This window comes from Colobus angolensis, unplaced genomic scaffold, assembly GCF_000951035.1.
Source record: "Colobus angolensis palliatus isolate OR3802 unplaced genomic scaffold, Cang.pa_1.0 Scaffold2, whole genome shotgun sequence".
Taxonomy (NCBI): domain Eukaryota; kingdom Metazoa; phylum Chordata; class Mammalia; order Primates; family Cercopithecidae; genus Colobus; species Colobus angolensis.
In genome coordinates, this window is record NW_012115154.1 from 9,046,013 (window position 1) to 9,067,305 (window position 21,293).

The following is a 21,293-nucleotide window of genomic DNA, read 5'->3' on the forward strand; positions in this document are numbered from 1 at the left end:
ACCACCACCACCACCACCACCACCACCACCACTAGAAATTAGCTGGGTGTGGTGATGGGCACCTGCAGTCCCAGCTATTTAGGAGGCTGAGGTGAGAGGATCGCTTGAGCCCAGGAGTTTGAGGCTGCAGTGGGCTATGATCATATTACTGCACTCCAGCCTGGGCAACAGAACAGGCTCTGCCTATTTAAAAAAAAAAAAAATGAGTATCATACTACATTTTGTTTTCTGTCTTGTTTTCTTTTTCTCTCACCAATATCTATGTCATCAATACAAAACTAACTTAATCTTAATGTCTTTTTCTTATTACAGTAAACATTCTTATATATATCTGAATACTTATGAAATAGGTTACATAGCACAGATTTTTAGAAGTACTTTGAATTTATGGATTCTACCAAGTTCTTCCAAAATGGTGCCTCCCACCAAACCTTTAAAATTTTAGAAAGAATGTTCTTCCTCACTTCCCAACATTGTTCCCAGTGCTGGATATTACCAACCTGAGAGGCCAAATTAAAATATATTTCACTGTTGTGTGTCTTTGCATTTTACTGACCGCCATGGACATCTTTATACCTTTCCCTAAATTCATTCACCATTTGTATTTATTATGTGAATCACCTGTTCATATTCCCTTTGCCCATTTTCTATTGTTTTTTACTTATTGATTTGAAGGAGTCCTTTGTATATTATAAACATTTACTTTTTGTTTTATATGCTACAATTATTCTCTTTAGCTTTCAATGTTATTTTTCTATATAGAAGTTTAAACATTTTTAATGTACTCACACCTGCTAATTTTTTCCTTCTGAATTTTGTCTATTAAGGAAGGCTTTCCTACCTCAAAACTATAAAAATGATTTCATATTTTATATTTTTTAAAACATATAGATCTTTAGCCATCTAAAATTTATGTGGCACATAACAATATGGTGTGAAAAGATATCCTGTAACAAAAATTTTAAAATAACACTTAAAAGGGACAGCCTCCAATAATCTGAAAAGTTCACATATGTACTTCAGTTTTTGAAACCATGTAATTAATGAAATGTTATATTCAGAAGTATGAGCTAAGCATTTTGCCCCTTTTAATATCATTTTAAAAGTAGGCCTAAGGATGTACTTTGCATTATTAATGTCAATCAACCATGCTAGGTAAGAAACCCGAGCACCATGATGTGAAAAGGGAACATGGGAGAGGGTCATGCTGAAGCTGGTCAGCAGCACTGGTCTCTCACCAGGACAGTTTCAACTCAGAGGTTTCCTGACTTAGAGAAACAAAAAAAAAAAAAAACAAAAAAAACTCTTCCTCAAAGGAACAGTAACTTTGAACCCTGAAAAATGAAACTTGTATCTACCCACTGAACCACTTAGCTTTCCTTTTCTTCTCTTAGGCAACACCCTGAGAGACTTGTTAAAAACCATCAATTTTACCTTCTTTCATTCTTTAGAGAAGAACAACGTTTTTTAGATTTAAAAATAAAGGATGAGTGAATCTCATTCCAGTAACAGTGACTTCTCAGTTACCCAGCTAGGACTGGGCATTTGAAGGCCTAAGAGTTCATAAATGAACACTCCAGTAATTAGGGTAGCAGGGTTACTATGGGAAACAGCACTTCCCACTTGAAACTGTACTGATTCATGAAGGCATATTTATCCAGTGTTATCAGGAGCTCCCTAAGTATCAGAAAACATTAAATTTATATTACAATATCTACTACAGCTAAACTCTGTAAGCTAGTTGAGGTATTTAGATTTTTTTTTTTTTTGAGACAGTCTCATTCTGTCACCCTGGCTGGAGTGCAGTAGCATCATCTCAGCTCATTACAATCTCCACCTCCTGGGTTCAGGCGACATTCATGTCTTAGCCTCCTGAGTGGCTGGGATCACAGGCTCCTGCCACCATCCCCAGCTAATTTTTGTATTTTTAGTAGAGACGGGGTTTCGCCATGTTGGCCAGGCTGGTCTTGAACTCCTGACCTCAAGTGATCTGCCTGCCTTGGCCTCCAAAAATGTTGGGATTACAGGCATGAGTCACGGCCTTAGTTACAGCTCTTTCTAAGACTTATTAACTTAAGGCTTTATCCAACATGGAAAGAAAAAAAAAAAAAGCATGAGTTATCAAGAATTAGGTGAAGGCAGGCTGAGCTGACAACTGCCTTATTGCCTTTTCTTTTTTCTGCACCAGGCAGAAATGCCCCTCAAAAAGACCTAGTATTAAAGGAAAGCTTGAATCTGTTTACCACCAAGAAGAAATAAAGCAGTGGTTCACAAAATGTGGTCTGTGGACCACCAGGGGATCCATGAGGTCAAAACTATTTTTGTAATAACAATAAGATATCATTTGCCTTTTTTACTGTCACTGTTTTACAAGCGTTAAGTAGAGTTTTTATGGATGACATGATGTGAGATATTGCAATATGAGTGCAAAAGCTGAGAATCCAGCTATCTTCTTTTTGCAAAGGGATTTGCAAAAAAAGTAAAACAATGCAACTCCTTACTAATTTTTTTCTCTTAGATAATAGAACTGTTTTTTCCTAAATATTATTTAAGATATTGGTTTATTATGTTTAATTCATAAATTTTTAAAAACATAGTTTTAATTTGTAATAAGGTAATTAAAACTTACATAAACAAAAGCTATTTGCGGGGGCAGGGGCAGTCTTAGATAATTTTTAAACATGTAAAATAATTCAAAGACCAAGAAGTCTGAGAACTGATGGAGAAATGCAAAGTCTTTCTGAATATTTTGTACTGGGACCCGAAATTTCTAGGTGTACCACTGCTCAACCCTCATGAAACCATCTTAAGATGTTTACTTGTCTGGAGTCTGCACATAGAATCCAAACTCACGAAATACAGACTGTGTGCCCAAAAAAGTACTCAGAAATCTGTCTATGAATGTTAGTCTGTTCTTTTGGATAGTATGAAGCTTTTTCTTACTTGAGGAAAGAGTGGTCTTTCATCTCTTTTCTTTTTGAGGCACTCTGCCATTAATCTCTTCATGGCTTTTGGACAGTTACTCCGTACCTTACTGAGATCTGGAGAGAGGTATCCTCGTCCCACCATAAAAATTATCTGGAGAGAGAAAAAAAAGGGAAATAATTCAACCTTGTAGATATGTTGAAAAATACACTTCATATTCACTGAAAACACAATAAGCTGTACATTTACAGCTTATGATGTATGTACTACACCTCAATAAAAAGTTTTAAAAAACCAATGCTACATCATAGATTGTAGGGAACCCACAAAAGGAGCTGCAAGCTCAAATCTTTATGATCCCTGGACTGTGGCAAAGGTTCTCTAATTGCTCCCCTGCTTTCGGTCTCTCCTTATCTAGTCCATTTTCCCAATCACAGGGTAACCATCTAAAACAGATCTGACAGCGTCTCTTCTTTACTTTAAAAAAGAAAAAAAATTATTCAGCACATCTTGTTGTTGGGTATTGTGGTAAGTCCTTTACATATGTGTAGGGAAAACCAAAAAGGCTAACATTTTAGCAGTTTTTTTTGGCATCTGTATCTTAAGCCCTTTTATTGTGGAAATGCTAATGGACCACTTGGTTATACAAACCAGAGCCTCCCCCAGAGGACAGAAGGGGAAGCCAGCAGGAGCTAAAATCTGTTTAATGAAATAAAAAGGCTTATCTTCTCTGGATTCGGAGATTTACAATTTTTTCTAATTTCTTAATTTCCTAATATTTTGCCTCTTTTGAGGGCAGGCAGGGATAGATATTAGGAGTCTTGGGACTCAGGGAGGACAGCCTGAGAGAAGGGCTTCTGGTCTTAGAGGGAATAGGTGCAACAGGTGGAGAGTAGAGGGTAAAGTGGATTGAAAGCCCGTAAGAGATCTCCGCTACAGGGGAGAGCTGCAGAGCTGATGAAATTAAAAACGGCCAAGCTTGATACATTGTATTATTTCCTGTTTGGTGCTGTAATGACCCTTGTTTAACTGCCAGGCATTAGTCAAGCTTTGATTGCAATGTGGTCTCTATATAGTAGAGGCTAAAGGATGAACCTTGGAAAGAGATACTGAATTGAGGGGAGTACAGTTTTCTTTCACAATGCCCCCTACTGAAGCTACACCATCATAACATCATCGTTTTAATGGAAGACAGCAGTCTTAGAATACTGGGGGTAACCTGGAATAATACCTTGGAGCAACAGGTGATAAGCAACAGCCAGGAGAATGTAAAGCACTTCAAACAGGGGTCTCCAAAGTTGAGAGAAAGGATCTGGAGTGCTTATAGTCATATATTATGGACAGCAATTCAGGTATTCTTACCTGGCTATCAATGGAAAAGGTAGCCCCGAAAGGCCAAAAAACTTTGGGACACTTGGATTCTAGATATCATCTAATTTAATACTCAAAAAAGAATTCTACAAGGGTGGTGTTGACCCCATTTTACAGATAAGGAATCCAAAGCTCAAATAAATTAAGTAACTTGCCCGAGATAATATAGTTAAGTAACAGAGGATTTGTAGAGAAGACTATCCCAACACGACGCCACTTTTAACTTTTTTATTGCTGCTGCTCCTACTGTGCGCTCGTAATGCCCTCCCTCACCCCTTCGCCAGCTACCTGAAATCCAGATGAATCAAGGCCTAACTGAAAGGTAACCATGCTTATCATACCTTTCTTTACACACCTAGAAGTAATAATGGTCCTCCTTCCCACCACTAGCTGTGATGATCATTTACTGCCTTGTGTGGTTATTAATCTTTTTGTGATATGTTTCTTATCTAAGTTCTCCAATGAGACTATAGGTGCTCAGGCAGAGAGATTGTGACTCATACATATGTATTTTTAAAAAATTCTTAAAGAAGCCAGGCTTGGTGGCTCACATCTGTAATCCCAGCACTTTGGGAGGCTGAGGAGGGTGGATCATGAGATCTAGGAGTTCAAGACCAGCCTGGCCAAGATGATGTAACCTTGTCTCTATTAAAAATATAAAAATTAGCTGGGCATGGCAGCGTGTGCCTGTAGTCCCAGCTACGTGGGAGGCTGAGGCCAGGAACTGCTTGAACCCAAAAGGCAGAGGTTGCAGTGAGCCGAGATTGTGCCACTGCACCACTCCAGCCTGGGCAACAGAGTGAGACTGTCTCAAAAAAAAAAAAAAAAAAAAAACCTCAAAAAATATCTATAACACCACTACCTCCAGTATGTGGACACAAGAGGTTTTCAATGTTTACGTTAACTATTCATTAAGTGAGTGGTAACTTTTTGCTAGTTGATTAGCCAGCCATGTCATATGTCCGTAGACTTTAAATTAGGGTCAAGTATCCCTGGGGTTACAGGAAGGCTTTGTCAAAGGTATATACACATGGTGGTTTTTTTTTTTTTTTTTTTAATTTGAGACAGAGTCTTGCTCTGTTGCCCAGGCTGGAGTACAGTGGTATGATCTCAGCTCACTGCAACCTCCCCCTCCTGGGTTCAAGAGATTCTTCTGCCTCAGCCTCCCCAGGAGCTGGATTATAGGTGCACACCACCATGCCTAGCTAATGTTTGTATTTTTTTAGTAGAGATGGGGTTTCACCATGTTGGCTAGGCTAGTCTTGAACTCCAGACCTTATGTGATCCACCCGCCTCAGCCTCCCAAAGTGCTGGGGTTACAGGAGTGAGCCACCACGCCCAGCCAACATGGTCGTTTTAAGGGAATTAATTTCTACAACTATCAACTTACTGGCATCCCCTTTGAAAAAAGTGATTTGCCAGAGAACCACTCAAGTGGAAGTGTAACACTTATCTTCCTTTCTCATTTTCCTGTTATAACTGCCCTTCTACCACTTTACAAAAGGCACACCTTTTAAGCATGTGTAACCTAACTATAGTATACATTGTCCCAGGGTGTAAAAACCTCTGGGGCAACAAAGAGACATTTCTAAATACTGGTGTCGAACTGGGCTCCAACGAATGGGAAACAAGTCTGTTGGTTTTCAACTCTTTACTTTCAAAAATATTAATTGAAATGTCAGCTGAGCTTTTAAAACATTTTTTAATGACAAGTTACTAAGTACATTTTGGTACATTATAGGAATGAGCTCAAATGATTGAGTGATATAGTATGTGGTAAAGAATTAACCCTGCTTAAAGAGAGAGCTAGCCTTTGTTCCTGGCTCCTGGGAGGTAATCACTAAGCCCTTGAAATGTCCTGCCTGATAAGAGTGTCTGTTTATTTGGGGGCCATGGACCATGCCAGATAGTCTATGCTAACAATGTGATTTATAGAGGGCTCTGGGTCATGTGGCATCAGCTTGACCTCTGCAGGAGCTGGAAACTAAGGTCAGCCCCCAGGTGATTAATCATATCTATGTGACTGAACCCCAATAAAAACTCTAGACTCCAAGGCTCAGGTGAGCTTCCCTGGTTGGCAACAATCCATGTGTGTTGTCATACATTGCTACTGGAAGATCTGTCCACAACTCCATTGGGAGAGGGTGACAGGAAGCTCCAACAAGAACGCTCCCGAATTCTGTCCTATGGGTCTCTTCCCTTGTTAGTTTTAATCTGTATTCTTTCATTGTAATAAACTGTAACTGTGAATTTAACAGTTGTCAGTGAGTCTTAAGCAGCTTTCAGTGAGTTTTCAGTGAGTCCTTTTAACAAATCTGAAGCTGGTCTTGGGGACCACTAAACTCTGCATGTGGTTACAACAAAACTCCTGCCTTTGTCATCTTATAATTTAGATAAAATTTCTCAGTATTTACCTCTTTAAAAATGAAATATGGGAAGAATCAATACTAAGTCTTAGTATCTAGTGTCCTAGCAAAAAAGCTGTATTTATCCACAGATACATACATTAATTGAAGGGAAAAGAAAAGCCCCATGTCATTAAGATTCATATTTCCAATATAATTTTACCTTCTATGTTTCCATATATCAAAACCTAAATGCTACTTTCATCAATTATATATTACTTGCAACAAAAACGTAATTCAGAATTTAAAAAATTACTAATCAGATCTTGAAGTCACAATTTTGTAAAATTCTAAATTTAAACTTATATACATATTTTTATTGCAGAGATGTAACTTAGGTAATCAATAAAAGGCTTTAAAACATGCAGATGTTACATTAGGATGAACTTCTGTGAGAAACAATACAAATAGTTTGAAGAGAAAAAAGGGACCATGTAAAACTTCCAGAAATTAATGAAGAGCTTCAGTATTTTTAATAGGCATAAAATCAGTACGGTTTTTAGATTCTGATGCATATATTTCAAAAAGAGGGATATATATATATATATATGTATATATATATCTAAGATAGTAGTCTTATTTTAAAATGTTAATAGAATATACTGGAAATTACATTCTTTGCAATTATTTAAACTTAAGATAAAAACTTTTAGATGCCAACTTAAAAAATATACAAGGAGATACATAGTTTTTTAAGAGTCTCTCAGGAGGAATGTGAGAAAAAAAAATCAAAGACAACTCTCATGTTTTTATACATCCCACAGAATTTAGTTAGTGCAGAGCACAAAGCAGGCAGCTTTCAGTATCTGCTGGGGTGGGGCGCAGAGGCTGACTGATGAAGGAACAGAAAGAAGAAAAAAGGGAAAGTTTTTCCTGGATGTTATTCATGGACAGAAGATTCATGTGGCACATACACAACGAAACCAATACTTTGGCTTGAAATTCTGGGACTGATTCTTCATACTTTCAACCCACACTCAGTACTCCTGGTGTCTCAACCCTGTCATTCACTCCATGGTATTACTGGAGCTCATGTCTGCTCATTTTCAGTATCACCCCCAGCACGGCCTCAACAGAACTGCGCATGCCATTGAGAGCAGAGCCTGTGTTTTGTTTTATTCATTTTGAATCCTTCTATATTCCACAGTGCTTTGTATATAGTTGGTATTGAAAACATTTTCTATTAAAATATTTGCCTGTTGATAAGAGACTAGTACTTAGTTCCTGTTTCTTCAGATCTTGTGCTTAGAACCTAGCCACCATGCTGTGAGAAAGACCAATGAAGAGGTCCTCGAAGACCTGCGAAGAGGTCCACAAGGAAAGGCTCACGTGGAGAATAACTGAGCTTCCGGCTTCTAGCTAGCACCAACTTGCCAGATACGTGAATGAGCCACTTTCGAGTAGATCCTTTTAACACCCAGTAAATCTACTCTCGTCAATACGGTGTGAAACTGGTAAGAACTTTCCTCACTGAGAACAGCCCAACTTACAGATTCATATTTTAAGCTACTACATTCTGGGTGGTTTGTTATGCAGCAATTATAACTGGAATACACTTGAAATAACGGATATATGCTATCTATTCTTCTAAGAAGACATAGCACTTCTGCTCCAAGAAAAGAAAGCCATAAAGGTATAGTCAATATACCTAGCTTAAGTGAGCACATTATTAATCCCAACTTACAAGAGAAAGTGCACTGAAGGAGGGAAGAACAGGGTGATTAGAGAGAAGAATGTTGGAATGATAAAGAAGAGTTGGGGGATGACAAAGTGATATCCCAGACTTTTAGTACAAGGGTGAATAAAGGTAAAAAGGCATACTACTTTGCAAAGAGCTAAGATACCTATTTTAGAAAAGAATCTGATTTTTGAAGCTGGAAGAAATTCTTTAGCCGAATTCCCTTATTTTGGGGGTAACTGAAAAAAGAAAAAAGGCCAGGTGCAGTGGCTCACGCCTGTAATCCCAGCACTTTGGGAGGCCAACGCGGGTGGATCATCAGGTCGGGAGTTCGAGACCAGCCTGACCAGCATGGTGAAACCTCCGTCTCTACCAAAAATACAAAAAAATTAGTTGGGCATAGTGGTGCACGCCTGTAATCCCAGCTACTCGAGAGGATGAGACAGAAGAATCACTGAACCCAGGAGGCAGAGGTTGCAGTGAGCCGAGATCAGGCCACTGCATTCCAGCCTGGGCAGCAGAGCGAGACTCCGTCTTGGGGGGAAAAAAAAGAAAGAAAGAAAGAAAAAAGAAAAAAGGAAAAAAAAGATACCCAGAGAGGTAGGTAGACCAGTTTACCTACCTGAGTCCAAGACCTGCCATTACATCACACTGCTTTACCAGCTGTGCTCTGAATTTATAGGCAAAATCTGCCACCTCAGACTATGGGCATGAGAGTCTAGGGGAATGGTATTCACATTGCATAGTAAAGAATATTCCTGGATTCTTAAACAGAAGTCTAATCTGAAAGCCATGGAGATCCAAGTATTACAGACAGCAAAAGAAAAATCAAAGGATGAATGGAACAGTACCTAGGACAACTTCATTGCGGATGGCCAGAGTTAACTCTTCAAAATGTGGAGTTTCATAGAAAGTACTATTTGACAAAAGTAGACTAGAGGGTAATGAAGCAGAATGGGGGTAGTTGTAAGAGGACATCATTCTTTTACCTCCTCCTTCTCCATTAAATACTTAACTTGGTTTCAGACTAGCAAATTCCAGAAGGTTCTAACTATACTATTAGAAAGAATTAACTAGTAAAGGCCTTACCCTTCTGTTGGTCACACGAGAGTAAGCCCTTGCCACATCATTTATTATACTCCCATGGAGGACAAAGCACCTAAAATGCCAAGAAGTGGATGAGTGCAGAACTCTGGGATGCTTTTATCCATATTTTGGAGATAATACTTGTTTCTATATTATAATTTTATTACTGTATTAAGATAAACGTATTCACTGACAAATGAATTTCATCCAGATCTTAGGTTCATAAATTTTTATTAATTTGTAATCTATATGATAAATCAACTGAAACTAAAATAAAAATCCATAATTCCTCCAGAAAAATATTATGTACAGGAAAAGTGAACATGGTACAGGATGTTATGCTCTATGATCGAATTAGTAAGACTATAAAAGGCAGAGGACATGAAGCTTGCAAATTAGAGACCATTTCGCTACCCCGACTGCCACTGTCAAATCAATCATTTCAGTGATACAGATCTATCACAAGTACAGTAAGAACAATGTTTCAATTATGTTCTTTAGCTGAAATTTCAGTCCATCCTGAATCTAAGTTTAATGCAGGCTTAAAACATCAGATCCAAAGTCATGTTGTTTCACACTCAAAACTAAGACTCAACATTCTAAAGCTATGAGAAAGGCCAACACCAACTAAAATTTAGTTTTATAATGAACTGGGTAGAAATGTAGCCATTTTTAAAAACCATCAAACATAGTCAAGACCACTGTTGTGTAAGGGGCATATGGTGATTCAATAAGTACACACACAAAGTACATGGTAACTTAAGAGATTATTTCTCCGATATCACAATAGGTGACATGAGAAAGCTACTCAGAGTTAGCACCAAAAAGAGAGAGTTGAGCTCTTGACAAAACAGACCAAATCATTTAAACGAAGCAGTAACATTTATATACAAGAACTACCATCTCATTAGGTTGGAAAGTTATGATGAAATACCTAAAAAGCTTGCACTCTTATTTAAAAAATTATTTAGACTGGTGATTCTCAACTTTGGTCTGTATTGGAATCACCTGGGAAACAGAAAAAAAATGCAGGTGACTGGCTCCTCCCCATTTAATTAGAATCTGCACCAGTATCCCCATTTTTAAACAAAATTCCCAGGTGATTCTGAGGCAAATCACAGCATAAAGTCTAAATATTCTTTAATTAGAGTTTATGTGGTCAACTAGTGTTTTTAATATACTAACAGGGTAACTGTTGTAATCTCTCTCCACACACCTTCACAAACCTTTTAAAATGTAGTTATTCAAGGTAATTTTAGTAAAGACAATTCACTTTTCTTGGCCAATTTTAAAAGTCTAAGCGAGCTTACTGAGGCAGAGATAGAAAAGGCTAAGAGCTCCATGAGGTTATATTAGTACCTTCTGGAAGGTAAGGGACAGGGAACAGGAGCTGAGGAAGGAAAGAAGTAAAAAATTACCCTCCTACTAGAATTCTCATCATAGAAAAATCAAAGCGTGATTCCTTCCATTTACCTAGTTTTAAAAATTAAAGATTTCAAGAAGTCTTAGTAATTCTAAAAGAATTTAATATAAAGAAGCTCACAACTGAGTGCCTGTTCTGACAGCACAACTGTGATACAGTGACTAGTATAATGCCCAGATGCTACAGTAGCAGAGCTCATTCTTCTAACTGTGCTATGGTCAAGAAATATCCATTGTTGTATCTGTAGTTTCTAGTCAGAAAATCAGGAATTTTATTCCATTGTAACATTTATGACTGATATTCTAAGGAAAGGACTTACGTGTTGCTATTACTGCCAAAAGTATACAAACGATTTCTAAAACTGGTAACAAAAATCAAGAATTCTATCCTTCATGCTTACCCAGAAGTTAACACTTATTTTCTACAACTACCTGGAGCCTTGTATACAGATGGTAAAATAAACACCAAGAGGTGGTAAATATTTACCTGGTCCCTGTTATTGATGTTTGAATAAGGTAACTGTCCAGTCATCAATTCATACAGAACAATCCCAAATGCATATACATCCGACTGAAAGCTGTATGGATTTTTATCTTGCATTCTGATGACTTCTGGTGCCTGTTAGAACATACAAAGAAAAACATTCTAGTTAATTCTTCACTTCAACTGACCAAAGACTGAAAAACAAGCTATTATAATTCCTAGGGTAATGCTTTTACCATTAAAACATCTATCTAATATGTAATCAATTCTCTTAATAGTCAAAGAAATAAAATTAAGATGAAGAAAAAAACCTCTGCTCTATAAACTCAGAAAGAGACAGTATTAGCAAAGATTTTGTTATTGCATTACTAAGGTTTTATAATTTAGTAATTATTCAGGCAATCTCTTTCTGCACAAAATACCATCACTGCCATTTGAATTCTTCCCATGATTTACCCTATTAGAATCAGTTCCCACTTCCCATTCCTGATTCAGCAAAGAAATACTAGATTTGTGGTTATAAGATGCTTAGGAGCAGCATAACTACTGTAGTAACTGTCCTAGAATTTAAGTTTTCCCATTGGTACAAACAACTTTTCTCATCTGAGGACACCTTAGAAAATAATGGTAGAATTTCAAGACTGATAAACTCAAATCCCCTTTCAAACTATGGAATCAGCATATGTTATAAACATGCCATGGATGCTTTATTAACAAAAGCAAGACAGCGGGTAGATTTAGTAAAAGATGGTATAAAGAATCTTTTGGCTGCTGCTTCTTGGGCAATGAAACAATCCTATTTGCTACAGTTCTACACATTTTAGTCACTGTATTGCACAATTAGGTTTCTTATTTACATGAAATACAATAAACAGTTGGTTAAATATGAGCTTAAAAGAGTTATTCTTTCACCTTGTGTCTTCTGCATTGTTTCATTTGGAAGGAATCGAAATGGCAGTATATTAATGAAAAGTTTATGACAATGTCAATTTGACAGCAAAAGTGGTACTAACTCTGCAAAAATGGCTGAAAGACCTGGGACAAAATTCCTGGTTATTGGTCTGGGTAAGACAGGCATCTCACAAGGAGAAGCAATAATGGCACTCAGCAATAGCTGCAAATGAGAATGACCCGTGGAGCCTTAAACCCCTCAACGTCCAGACTACACTCCAGTCCAATCACAGAACATATCAGAGTCTGGGGGTGGGACCCAAACATTAATTAGTCTTTAAAGCTCCCCAGATGATTCTAATGTCCAACCAAAGTTGAGAACCACTGATGGAAGATCTGTGGGATGTCCTGAAGAGCACGAGAGGATGGAAGTGGGAGAAAGTTGATCTACTTCGCTTTGTCATACATTTTGTTCATAGTTGCTTTCAGTAATACAGCACAAAATAAACCACATATAACTGTGATGTAATGAGCAAGCCAGAATACTGAGAGGCTGGTATGGCAAAGGTATAATTTTCAAAGTCTGAACCAATTTTTGTGAGAGATGAAGTAGAAATCAGATGAACTGCTTTTTTCCTTTTAATTTAGTTTTATCTCACACTATTGGTGGTAGATAGTTTGATGAAAAGTTGCATGTCACCTATTTTAAGAAATGCATGACGAATCTTCAATTTAGCAATTTAATTTGTAAAAACTCTCACAAAGGTTTCTTTCTCTCCTAAGATATAAATAAAACAAAGTTGAGAAGAACATTGTACACAATTCAGAGGACCACACAGCCTTAGTTATAACCAAATTCTTCTCTCCTATGATATGAATGTTCCATATTTGTTTCTGAGGGCAGTACCAACCCAGGATGGGTTTAACAATGAAGGGTGCTGTTGGCTATTATTCTCTTGTCTTAAAACTCAGCATGGAAGAATACAGGTATCAACAAAAAATTAACTGTAAGAAAATATAAAACTTTATGTATAATAATCTACAAACTGTATTAACGAAGGTTTTTGAAAAAGTAAGGACAAAACTGGAGACTTGATTGAGCCTAACTCTCCCACAAAGTTAAAAATTAACATACTTTAGAAGCACGTGACTATTGTTTATAGTTTTAGGTTTTGCAATTTCAGCACTTAAAATCTGTTTTCCCTCATCCTTTTAGGATACAATGGCATTGTTTTCACAAGGTGTGTATGCCTTAATAAAGGTGCCTGACATCAGATTATAGTTATTAATTTTTCTATCACTTATAATTATAAATTAAAACAGTTAAACATGTTAAATAATGAAAAAAATCTAGCTAACTCCAATCACTGAATCTTAGAAACAGAAGGGGCATTGGAAATCTACTAGTCCAACTCAACATTTCAGATCAAGAGACTTAGAGGAGGTTAGGGTACTAGAATACTATTCTACCTTGCCACTTGCCCTAATTCTACTTATTGTCATAAGAAATCATAGCTCAATTTAACTCTAGGTTTATTCGGACAAACTTGGGGTCCTACCATGGACTTCCCTTTTTGGAGACTGCTACATACAGTTTGCTGCTTTGAAAGCCTTTACAACTTTTCTGTTTCCAGCAGGGTGCCCGAAAGTCTTAGTGCAGATTAAGTTATTTAAAGCTTAGAATTACACTAAGACTTTTGGGAAAGCCTGTATTCAGCTTAGAGCTGTGGTTTTCAAACTTTTTGGTTTCAGGACTCTTTTTCACTCTTAAAAATTATTGAGGACGCTAAAGCACTTTTCTTTATGTGGATTGTATCTGTGGATATTTATCATTAAAATTTAATGGAGAAATTAAACTATTAATTCATTTAACTGTTAAAATAATAACCAGCAGATGTTAACACAGATCATTCATTTTAAATGAAAAGTAACTATTATCAAAAACAAAGTTTAGTAAGAATAGTAGTACAATTATCCTCCTTTTATGGTTTAGAGATGGGGTCTCACTTTGTTGAGCAGGCCAGTCAACTCCTGGGATCAAATGATCCTCCTGCCCCAGCCTCCCAAATAGCTGGAACTATGGGCTTGAGCCACCATGCCTGGCCTGTGATTCTCTTCAATGTCTGACTTAACAGAAGCCAGCTGGATTCTCATATTTGCTTTTGCACTCAATCTGTTGCGATGTGTTGTTTTGGTTGAATGATATAAAGAAAATCTTGTCTCACAAAGGGAAGATCTTGTGGGCCCTCTAAAACGCTGTGAGGGACCCTTTTAAGAATGCTGTTTTAGGGAATGATTCATATGACTGAGCTTTCCACAGCTTGCTGCAACTGCACAGAAGTTTTAGTTCCCTTCTTTTAGAACTTCTCTTTCTTCTTTTTCACAAAGCAAAAAACAGGAAGAAAGAAAGAGCTATGCAAGACAGCACAAGGCTGTTAATCTACCTCTCTTTTTTTTTGTCTTTCCTCTTCCAGCTGCCCCATAATTATGAGACTCTTTCTAGTCTAAAGGAAGTAACTTTCCAAATTAGGCTTAAATAAGATTGTGAAACAGCTTCTCTGTTAAAAGGAGTAGTTTTCTTAGCAAAACCATAATAATGGCTGTAGATCACACCTGCCTTAAATTGCATACCTGTTTTTTTTCAACAGGATACATAGAACATTTTGAACACAAAATACTTTAAACAATTTTGAATAAAATACAAAACACTGTTTATAAGACATATATTTTTGTTTGAGATACACTGAAACTGGTTTCAAAATACTCTTTTTAAGGGTAAAGAAAAAAGTTAAAAAATCTATTTACATGAAAAATAAGAACATTGATTTTTGTGAATACTGGGGACTATGAAAATACTATAGTTGAAACCTTCAATGACTTTCTAGTAACTCAGCAGCATCTCAGGGCCAAAAATTTAATCAGTGGAAAAATAGCCTCCATTCTTACCATCCACAAAATGGATCCAGACAACTGTTCAAACTGATGGGACCCACTCCATCGAGATTTCACTGTAGCTAGACCAAAATCACCTATTTTTACTGTGAGGTCTTCATGAAGAAATATATCTGAGGTGTAGTAAGTAAAGGAAAACAGTAGATCTCATTTTCCTATCAGAGCAAGCATTATGAAGATTTTAGGTAAGAGATCTAATTTCTGTAATTCTGTAATATAATATTCTTTAAAACACAGTACTTCATCTTTCCTCTTAAAGTCAATAAGTATGTCTAAAACAATGATTAGTTCTATTTAGCTTATACAACCTGCTTTTAAGATTTTGGGGGCTTGAAATGTGCTAGGATGAGGTGAGATGCTTTCCTAAGTTTACCGGAGAACCTGAAACTTTCCCATTAGATTTTAGCAATGTAGGACCAGATATTCTCTTGGCACTCCTGGGCAAGCTATACAGGCTCTTCATTGGAATGAAGATGCTGCAGACAGTATCTTAGTCTGCACGTGGGGAAGAAGAAATACTATGTTTTTCTCACCTCGGTTGTTATATAATTTAGAGCCTTCAGTTATATCTCAACTACCACTGAGCAAGGTCAGAGGTCTGAAAGGGACTAAAAGTTACAAAACTATCAGTTTTATAGTGCTGATAAAATGTAAGCAAGCAATAAAAAAATCCTACTATTGTAAAGACTTCTGACAGATTTTCTTGTAAAGTTCAGTTGTCGAGAAACCAAAAGCAGGCTGTGGTATCCTGCTCTCCTATACACGCATGCATAATTCTTTGTTAATTCTCTTTACAGTATATCGAACTTAGCATGAAAACTGTTTTTACATAATGTGAAGACAAAATGCAGAAGAAAAAGTCAGGATGTTTTCAAACTTCGCAGACAAATTTCAGGAAGGATACTATTACTCTTGAGGTCTCTGTGGATGATTGACTTGGCGTGTAAGTAACTGAAAAACAAAACATCATTTTAACCTGAGTAGGGCTAAAGGACTCTGGCCTCAAAATCTATAGAACATACTTAGGGGTGTAAAGACTTATTTAGAATCATGATACAATTGAAAATTGTACATTGTGATAAACCCTTTACAGAACATCAAAATAGACTGTAAATGAATTGAAGGTTATGGAAACATATCACTATAATGGTACAGTCGAATCTTGTTTTCTATTAGAAGACTTTGCTTTATCTTTTACTAGTTACCAATACAAACCTTTCACTCCAGTCAAGCCTATTTATCCATGTCCCTTAAATATACCTTGATATTTAATTCCACCACTGTGTTCAATGCTCCCCTCTACACCCAACCCTCCAAGTTAGCTTTCGTTCTATTTTCCACCTATTCATATCCATCCTTTAAAACTGAATACAAATTCTAACTCCTGAGTGAAGCTTTCCCATGACTAACCCAACTGAAAGTGATCTTTCACTGTTCAACTTATACAGTAATTATCACAATAATGGCTTGATTCACGTGTTTTTTTCAATGTGCCTATGTTCACTTCTATTTGGAATGTAAACTACTAGAACTAGAACATGCAGTTTGGTAATTAAAACTATTTTTAAAGGTAGTTGTCATATACTCTTAATCTTCTTAAAACTAGTGAGGAGCAAACTTTCTCTAAAATGGCCACAGTGAGTCTGTTTTAGAGTCAATGATAACTTTAAAATTATCTATGTTACCCCTAAAAACTGCTTTAGCTACATTCATTAAAGTAAAAGGCAGCGTTGTTGTCATTTTGTTTTTTCTTTTGGAGACAAAGTCTTGCTGTATCACCAGGCTGGAGTGTAGTGGCATGACCTTGGCTCACTGCAATCTCCACCTCCTGGGCTCAAGCGATCCTCCTGTCTCAGAAGGGCTGTGTCTTGTTTATTTCTTTGTATACCCAGTGCCTAGAACAGTGCCTGGTATGTGTGGTAAGTATTCAATACATGTCTATTGAATCAACTACAACGAGATGCATATAATGTTCTAGTCAAGGTTATTTTTCTTAATTGAATACTGGAGGGAATAGATATATGATACTTCTGAAATCTGACAATGATCATTAGACAGTTTTACCTTAAAATGAGAATTTAAAATCCAAATGGTATAATCAAAATCATGCAATGAACACTGTTAAAACTGGAAGATTTGCAAATAACCACAATTATTTATGCTTTCTCATCTTCATTTAAACTTCCTCATTCTTCCCAACATCAAAATTTTAAAAGTATTTTCTAGATAAAATTTTCATTTCAAATTACTATTTATCTAAAGTAATCCCTTCTCCAATTACTATTTCATATTACAGTTTATGTTCTTCATAGCATTTGCTACAATTGAAAATTATCTTGTCATGACTTTAGGCTCAGTATTCTGTATCACATTGTCACTCTTTCATTGAAAGAAAATGTGATGTCAGTTATAGGTCTCACTGCTTACAAAATTCTGCAGTGACATACAAAGTTAAAAAACTGGTGGAAATAAATGGACCTCAATCAAAGCTTTAAGATGGTGAGATCTTATCTCCATTAGAAAGAAAGGGGGATAAAAGATGATGGTGTTGGTCCTGCACTCAGCTAGGTCCTGCACTCAGAGAGACCTGGGATCTAGTATACAGCAAAGGTGTTGGTCTTTGAAAGGAGGTTCTTTTTCCTGCAAGACTTAAAAACAAAAACAAATGGGCTTCAACCATATGAAAACAGAGAGGCATGCTGAAGTTAAAAGAGGGGAAGATAAAGGTGCTCTCCATGGGATGGTGTTAATCCTTTCAACAAATTTGATGCGAAGGAATATAGCAAGAATAAAGTAGACAGAAATGTAATTGGGGAGAGTGAGGAGAGAAATTTTCTGACCATGAAAGTACTGGATAATTAACAAGATACAAATGTAATTGGGGAACTAGTGATATAACCAGCATAGAAGTTGTATAGCATAAACCTGTTATAGGCCAAGTTGCATAAAAATACAACCTGAAATAACACCACTTTATACCTGTGTAATCCTTTATAACTTACAAACTGCTTTCTTAATTTTTATCTCATTGAATAATTCTCTTTCTGTAATCCTTCTGTAACAAAAGCAGCAAAGAGTAGAAGTCCAGGTCTGTAGAATGAAAGGCTGGAAGGAAAAGGGAGTCTAATTCTCCAGCTAGAGAAATGGGATGAGACAACCCAATCCCTACATAAGATAATGTTTCACAGTAATCACTACCCCAGATAATTCTAAATAGGCGGACACTAAAACATAATTTCCTAAGCACCACCCAGTTCAATGGAAAATGCCTACACACACACACACAGAGAAAATAAAAATCTCACATAACCGTTTGTGGGGTAAGGAAGGGAACGAGAATATATCAACTTTGCCACAGATGACACAAAAGTCAGTCCCTTAATTAAGATAATTAGATTGGACCTCCCTCTTTCCTTGGTAAGATGCTTTTTTTTTTTTTTGGAGACAGAGTCTCGCTCTGTCGCCCTGGCTGGAGTGCAGTGGCCGGATCTCAGCTCACTGCAAGCTCCGCCTCCCGGGTTCATGCCATTCTCCTGCCTCAGCCTCCCGTGTAGCTGGGACTACAGGCGTCCGCCACCTCGCCGGGCTAGTTTTTTGTATTTTTTAGTAGAGAAGATGTGTTAGCCAGGATGGTCTCGATCTCCTGACCTCGTGATCCGCCTGCCTCGGCCTCCCAAAGTGCTGGGATTACAGGCTTGAGCCACCGCACCCGGCTCCTTGGTAAGATGTTAAGGAGAGCATTACAGGTTTACAAAAGTACTAGGAAAGAACAAATATACTATCAACCAAAGGAACAACACATTCTCTTGATAGGTTTCTCTTAACAGTCTCATTCCTTGAAGAAAAAGTGTCCAGCTACAGAACCATTCAATCTTAGAGCTACAAAATCATCTGGTAAAATTTCTTCTCACACTACTTCAAGCTCTTATCCAAGATTCAGCTTTTCCACATTCTTACAGAGCATAAAGTGGTGCCCCAAATTAAAAGCAATACTTCAGATTGGGTCTAACCAACACAAACTATGGTGAGATCCTCATCTTCATCTCCCTCATGGTGGGCATACAACATTAAATCAGACATTATTGTGATTGTTACGGCAGCCAAAGTCATGCTACTGAGTCCAATTAAAAAATATTCAATTACATGCTTCCTGCGAATGGGTCAAAATTTATGACAATAGAATAAAAAAAAAAGGACACAAAAAGAATTATATTCAATTACAATCCTAGAATAATTATTCTTGAATTGCTCCTATAAAACATTTTCCTCATCTTATACTTTAGCTGGGACTACAGGCGCTCGCCACCATGCCCAGTTAATTTTAGTATTTTTAGTAGCGATGGAGTTTCACCATGTTGGCTAGGATGGGCTTGATCTCTTGACCTCGTGATCTGCCTGCATCAGCCTCCCAAAGTGCTGGGATTACAGGCTTGAGCCACTATGCCCGGCCTTAAGATTTTTAATTTTGTAGACATGGTCTATAATTTCAGACTATAACTTTAGCTTTCACTAAAAAAACCAGTTTTTTCTTGGCTGCTTCATTTTTCTTTAATAAAACACAGGTTATTTTTATTTTCTTGTTTCAAGAGTCTTACGTGAGAACTGAAAAAGGGGAGATTTTTAAAGATCAGCATGCTAATAATTTCTCACATAAGTTACTTCTAAATATGTAATTATATTCAAGAGAGGACTGAGGATAGGAATCTCATTCTAGTTTGCTGTCTTCAGGTATGATCATTCATCCAGTATGAACCCAGTCAAATCCTGTCATTCATGTTACATCTCTTGATCTTATCCTTTAGAAAACCACGAGAGATTATCATTAAAAGGCCTATTGATAATAATGCTATGCCATTTGGCTAATTTATCAGCTTAGCTTATTTGTAAAAGCCACCAGTGCCTCTCACTTAAGTCTGCTGCTATTTTCAAGTATTTTAAACTATTGGTAAAACACAGAACTGACCTACTTAGACATTTGCATGTCAGCCCTCTTTCACCTAATACTGCACAATTTTACAAAGGTTCATCAGACTTTAGGCAGCAAGATGAGTCTCTCCTTGGGTGACCACCTGGACTGGTAGGTGTGATAGTGGTGACAGTGTCAAATTATGGTCTTCCTTATACTTTGATGCCCTCTGCTCCCTTATTACAACCCTGGAAAGTAAGATTAATGAGAATGGCATTCTGTTACTTCTCTGTAGTCAGTAATCATTTATCAATTTAAAAATAATTAAACTCTCCAATAGGTAAAGTTCACATATTTTAAAGTTGTGTTCCATAGTGGCCTAAATTCTATTTTTACCCTGATTTTTTAGTTTCCTTCTTTTTTTTTTTTGAAACAGGGTGTTGCTCTCCTGCCTAGGTAGGAGTACTGTGGCATCATCACAGCTCACTACAGCCTCAACCTCCTGGGCTCAAGTGATCTACCCAACTCAGCATCTTGTGTAGCGGGGACTACAGGTGGGCACCACCATGCCTGGATAATTAAAAAACTGTTTTGTATAGATGGGTCTCACTATGTTGCCCAGGCTAGTCTTGAACTCCTGGGCTCAAGCCATCCTCCCACCTTGGCCTCCCAAAGTGATGGAATTACAGGTGTAAGCCATCAGGTATTTTTCACTTTTAAAAACTGAAATTTACTGAGGTACAATTTACATACAAGATGCACCCATTTTACATGAACAGTTTAAAAAGTTTCAACACACACATACAGTTGTGTAATGACCAGTCACAATCAACATAAAAAATATCCATCACCCCAGAAAGTTTCTTCATACATTTTTGCAATTAATAACATCCCCTTAGGCTTGGGCAACCATTGATAATGACTTCTGTCACTACAGATTAATTTTGCCTTTTCTCAAATTTCACATAAACAGAATCACCTGGCTTCTTTTGCTCAGCATAACAATTCTGAGATTCACACACTGGCTGCATGCAGTGTTACAGGGTATGGGTATATCACAACCTATCTATTTACTTACTGGACATTGTGTCGTTCCTAGTTTATGGCAAATATGAAGAAGATGCTGTATTCATACACAAGTCTTTGGTGGTGGCTGATGGTTTCATTTCTTTT

At 37.1% G+C, this 21,293-nt stretch overlaps 1 protein-coding gene across 1 annotated transcript in view; it reads right to left on the bottom strand.

Annotated features, from left to right (window-relative positions):
• Positions 1-21,293, bottom strand: part of BRAF (B-Raf proto-oncogene, serine/threonine kinase) — a 206,708-nt gene that overhangs the window by 17,178 nt on the left and 168,237 nt on the right. Inside the window, exons 14-17 of the mRNA XM_011941290.1 lie at positions 16,119-16,165; positions 15,209-15,327; positions 11,375-11,506; positions 2,944-3,078 (exon numbers count right to left, since the gene is read on the bottom strand). Coding sequence (XP_011796680.1) covers positions 2,944-3,078; positions 11,375-11,506; positions 15,209-15,327; positions 16,119-16,165 — 433 coding nt within the window. The remainder of the gene's footprint in view (positions 1-2,943; positions 3,079-11,374; positions 11,507-15,208; positions 15,328-16,118; positions 16,166-21,293) is intronic.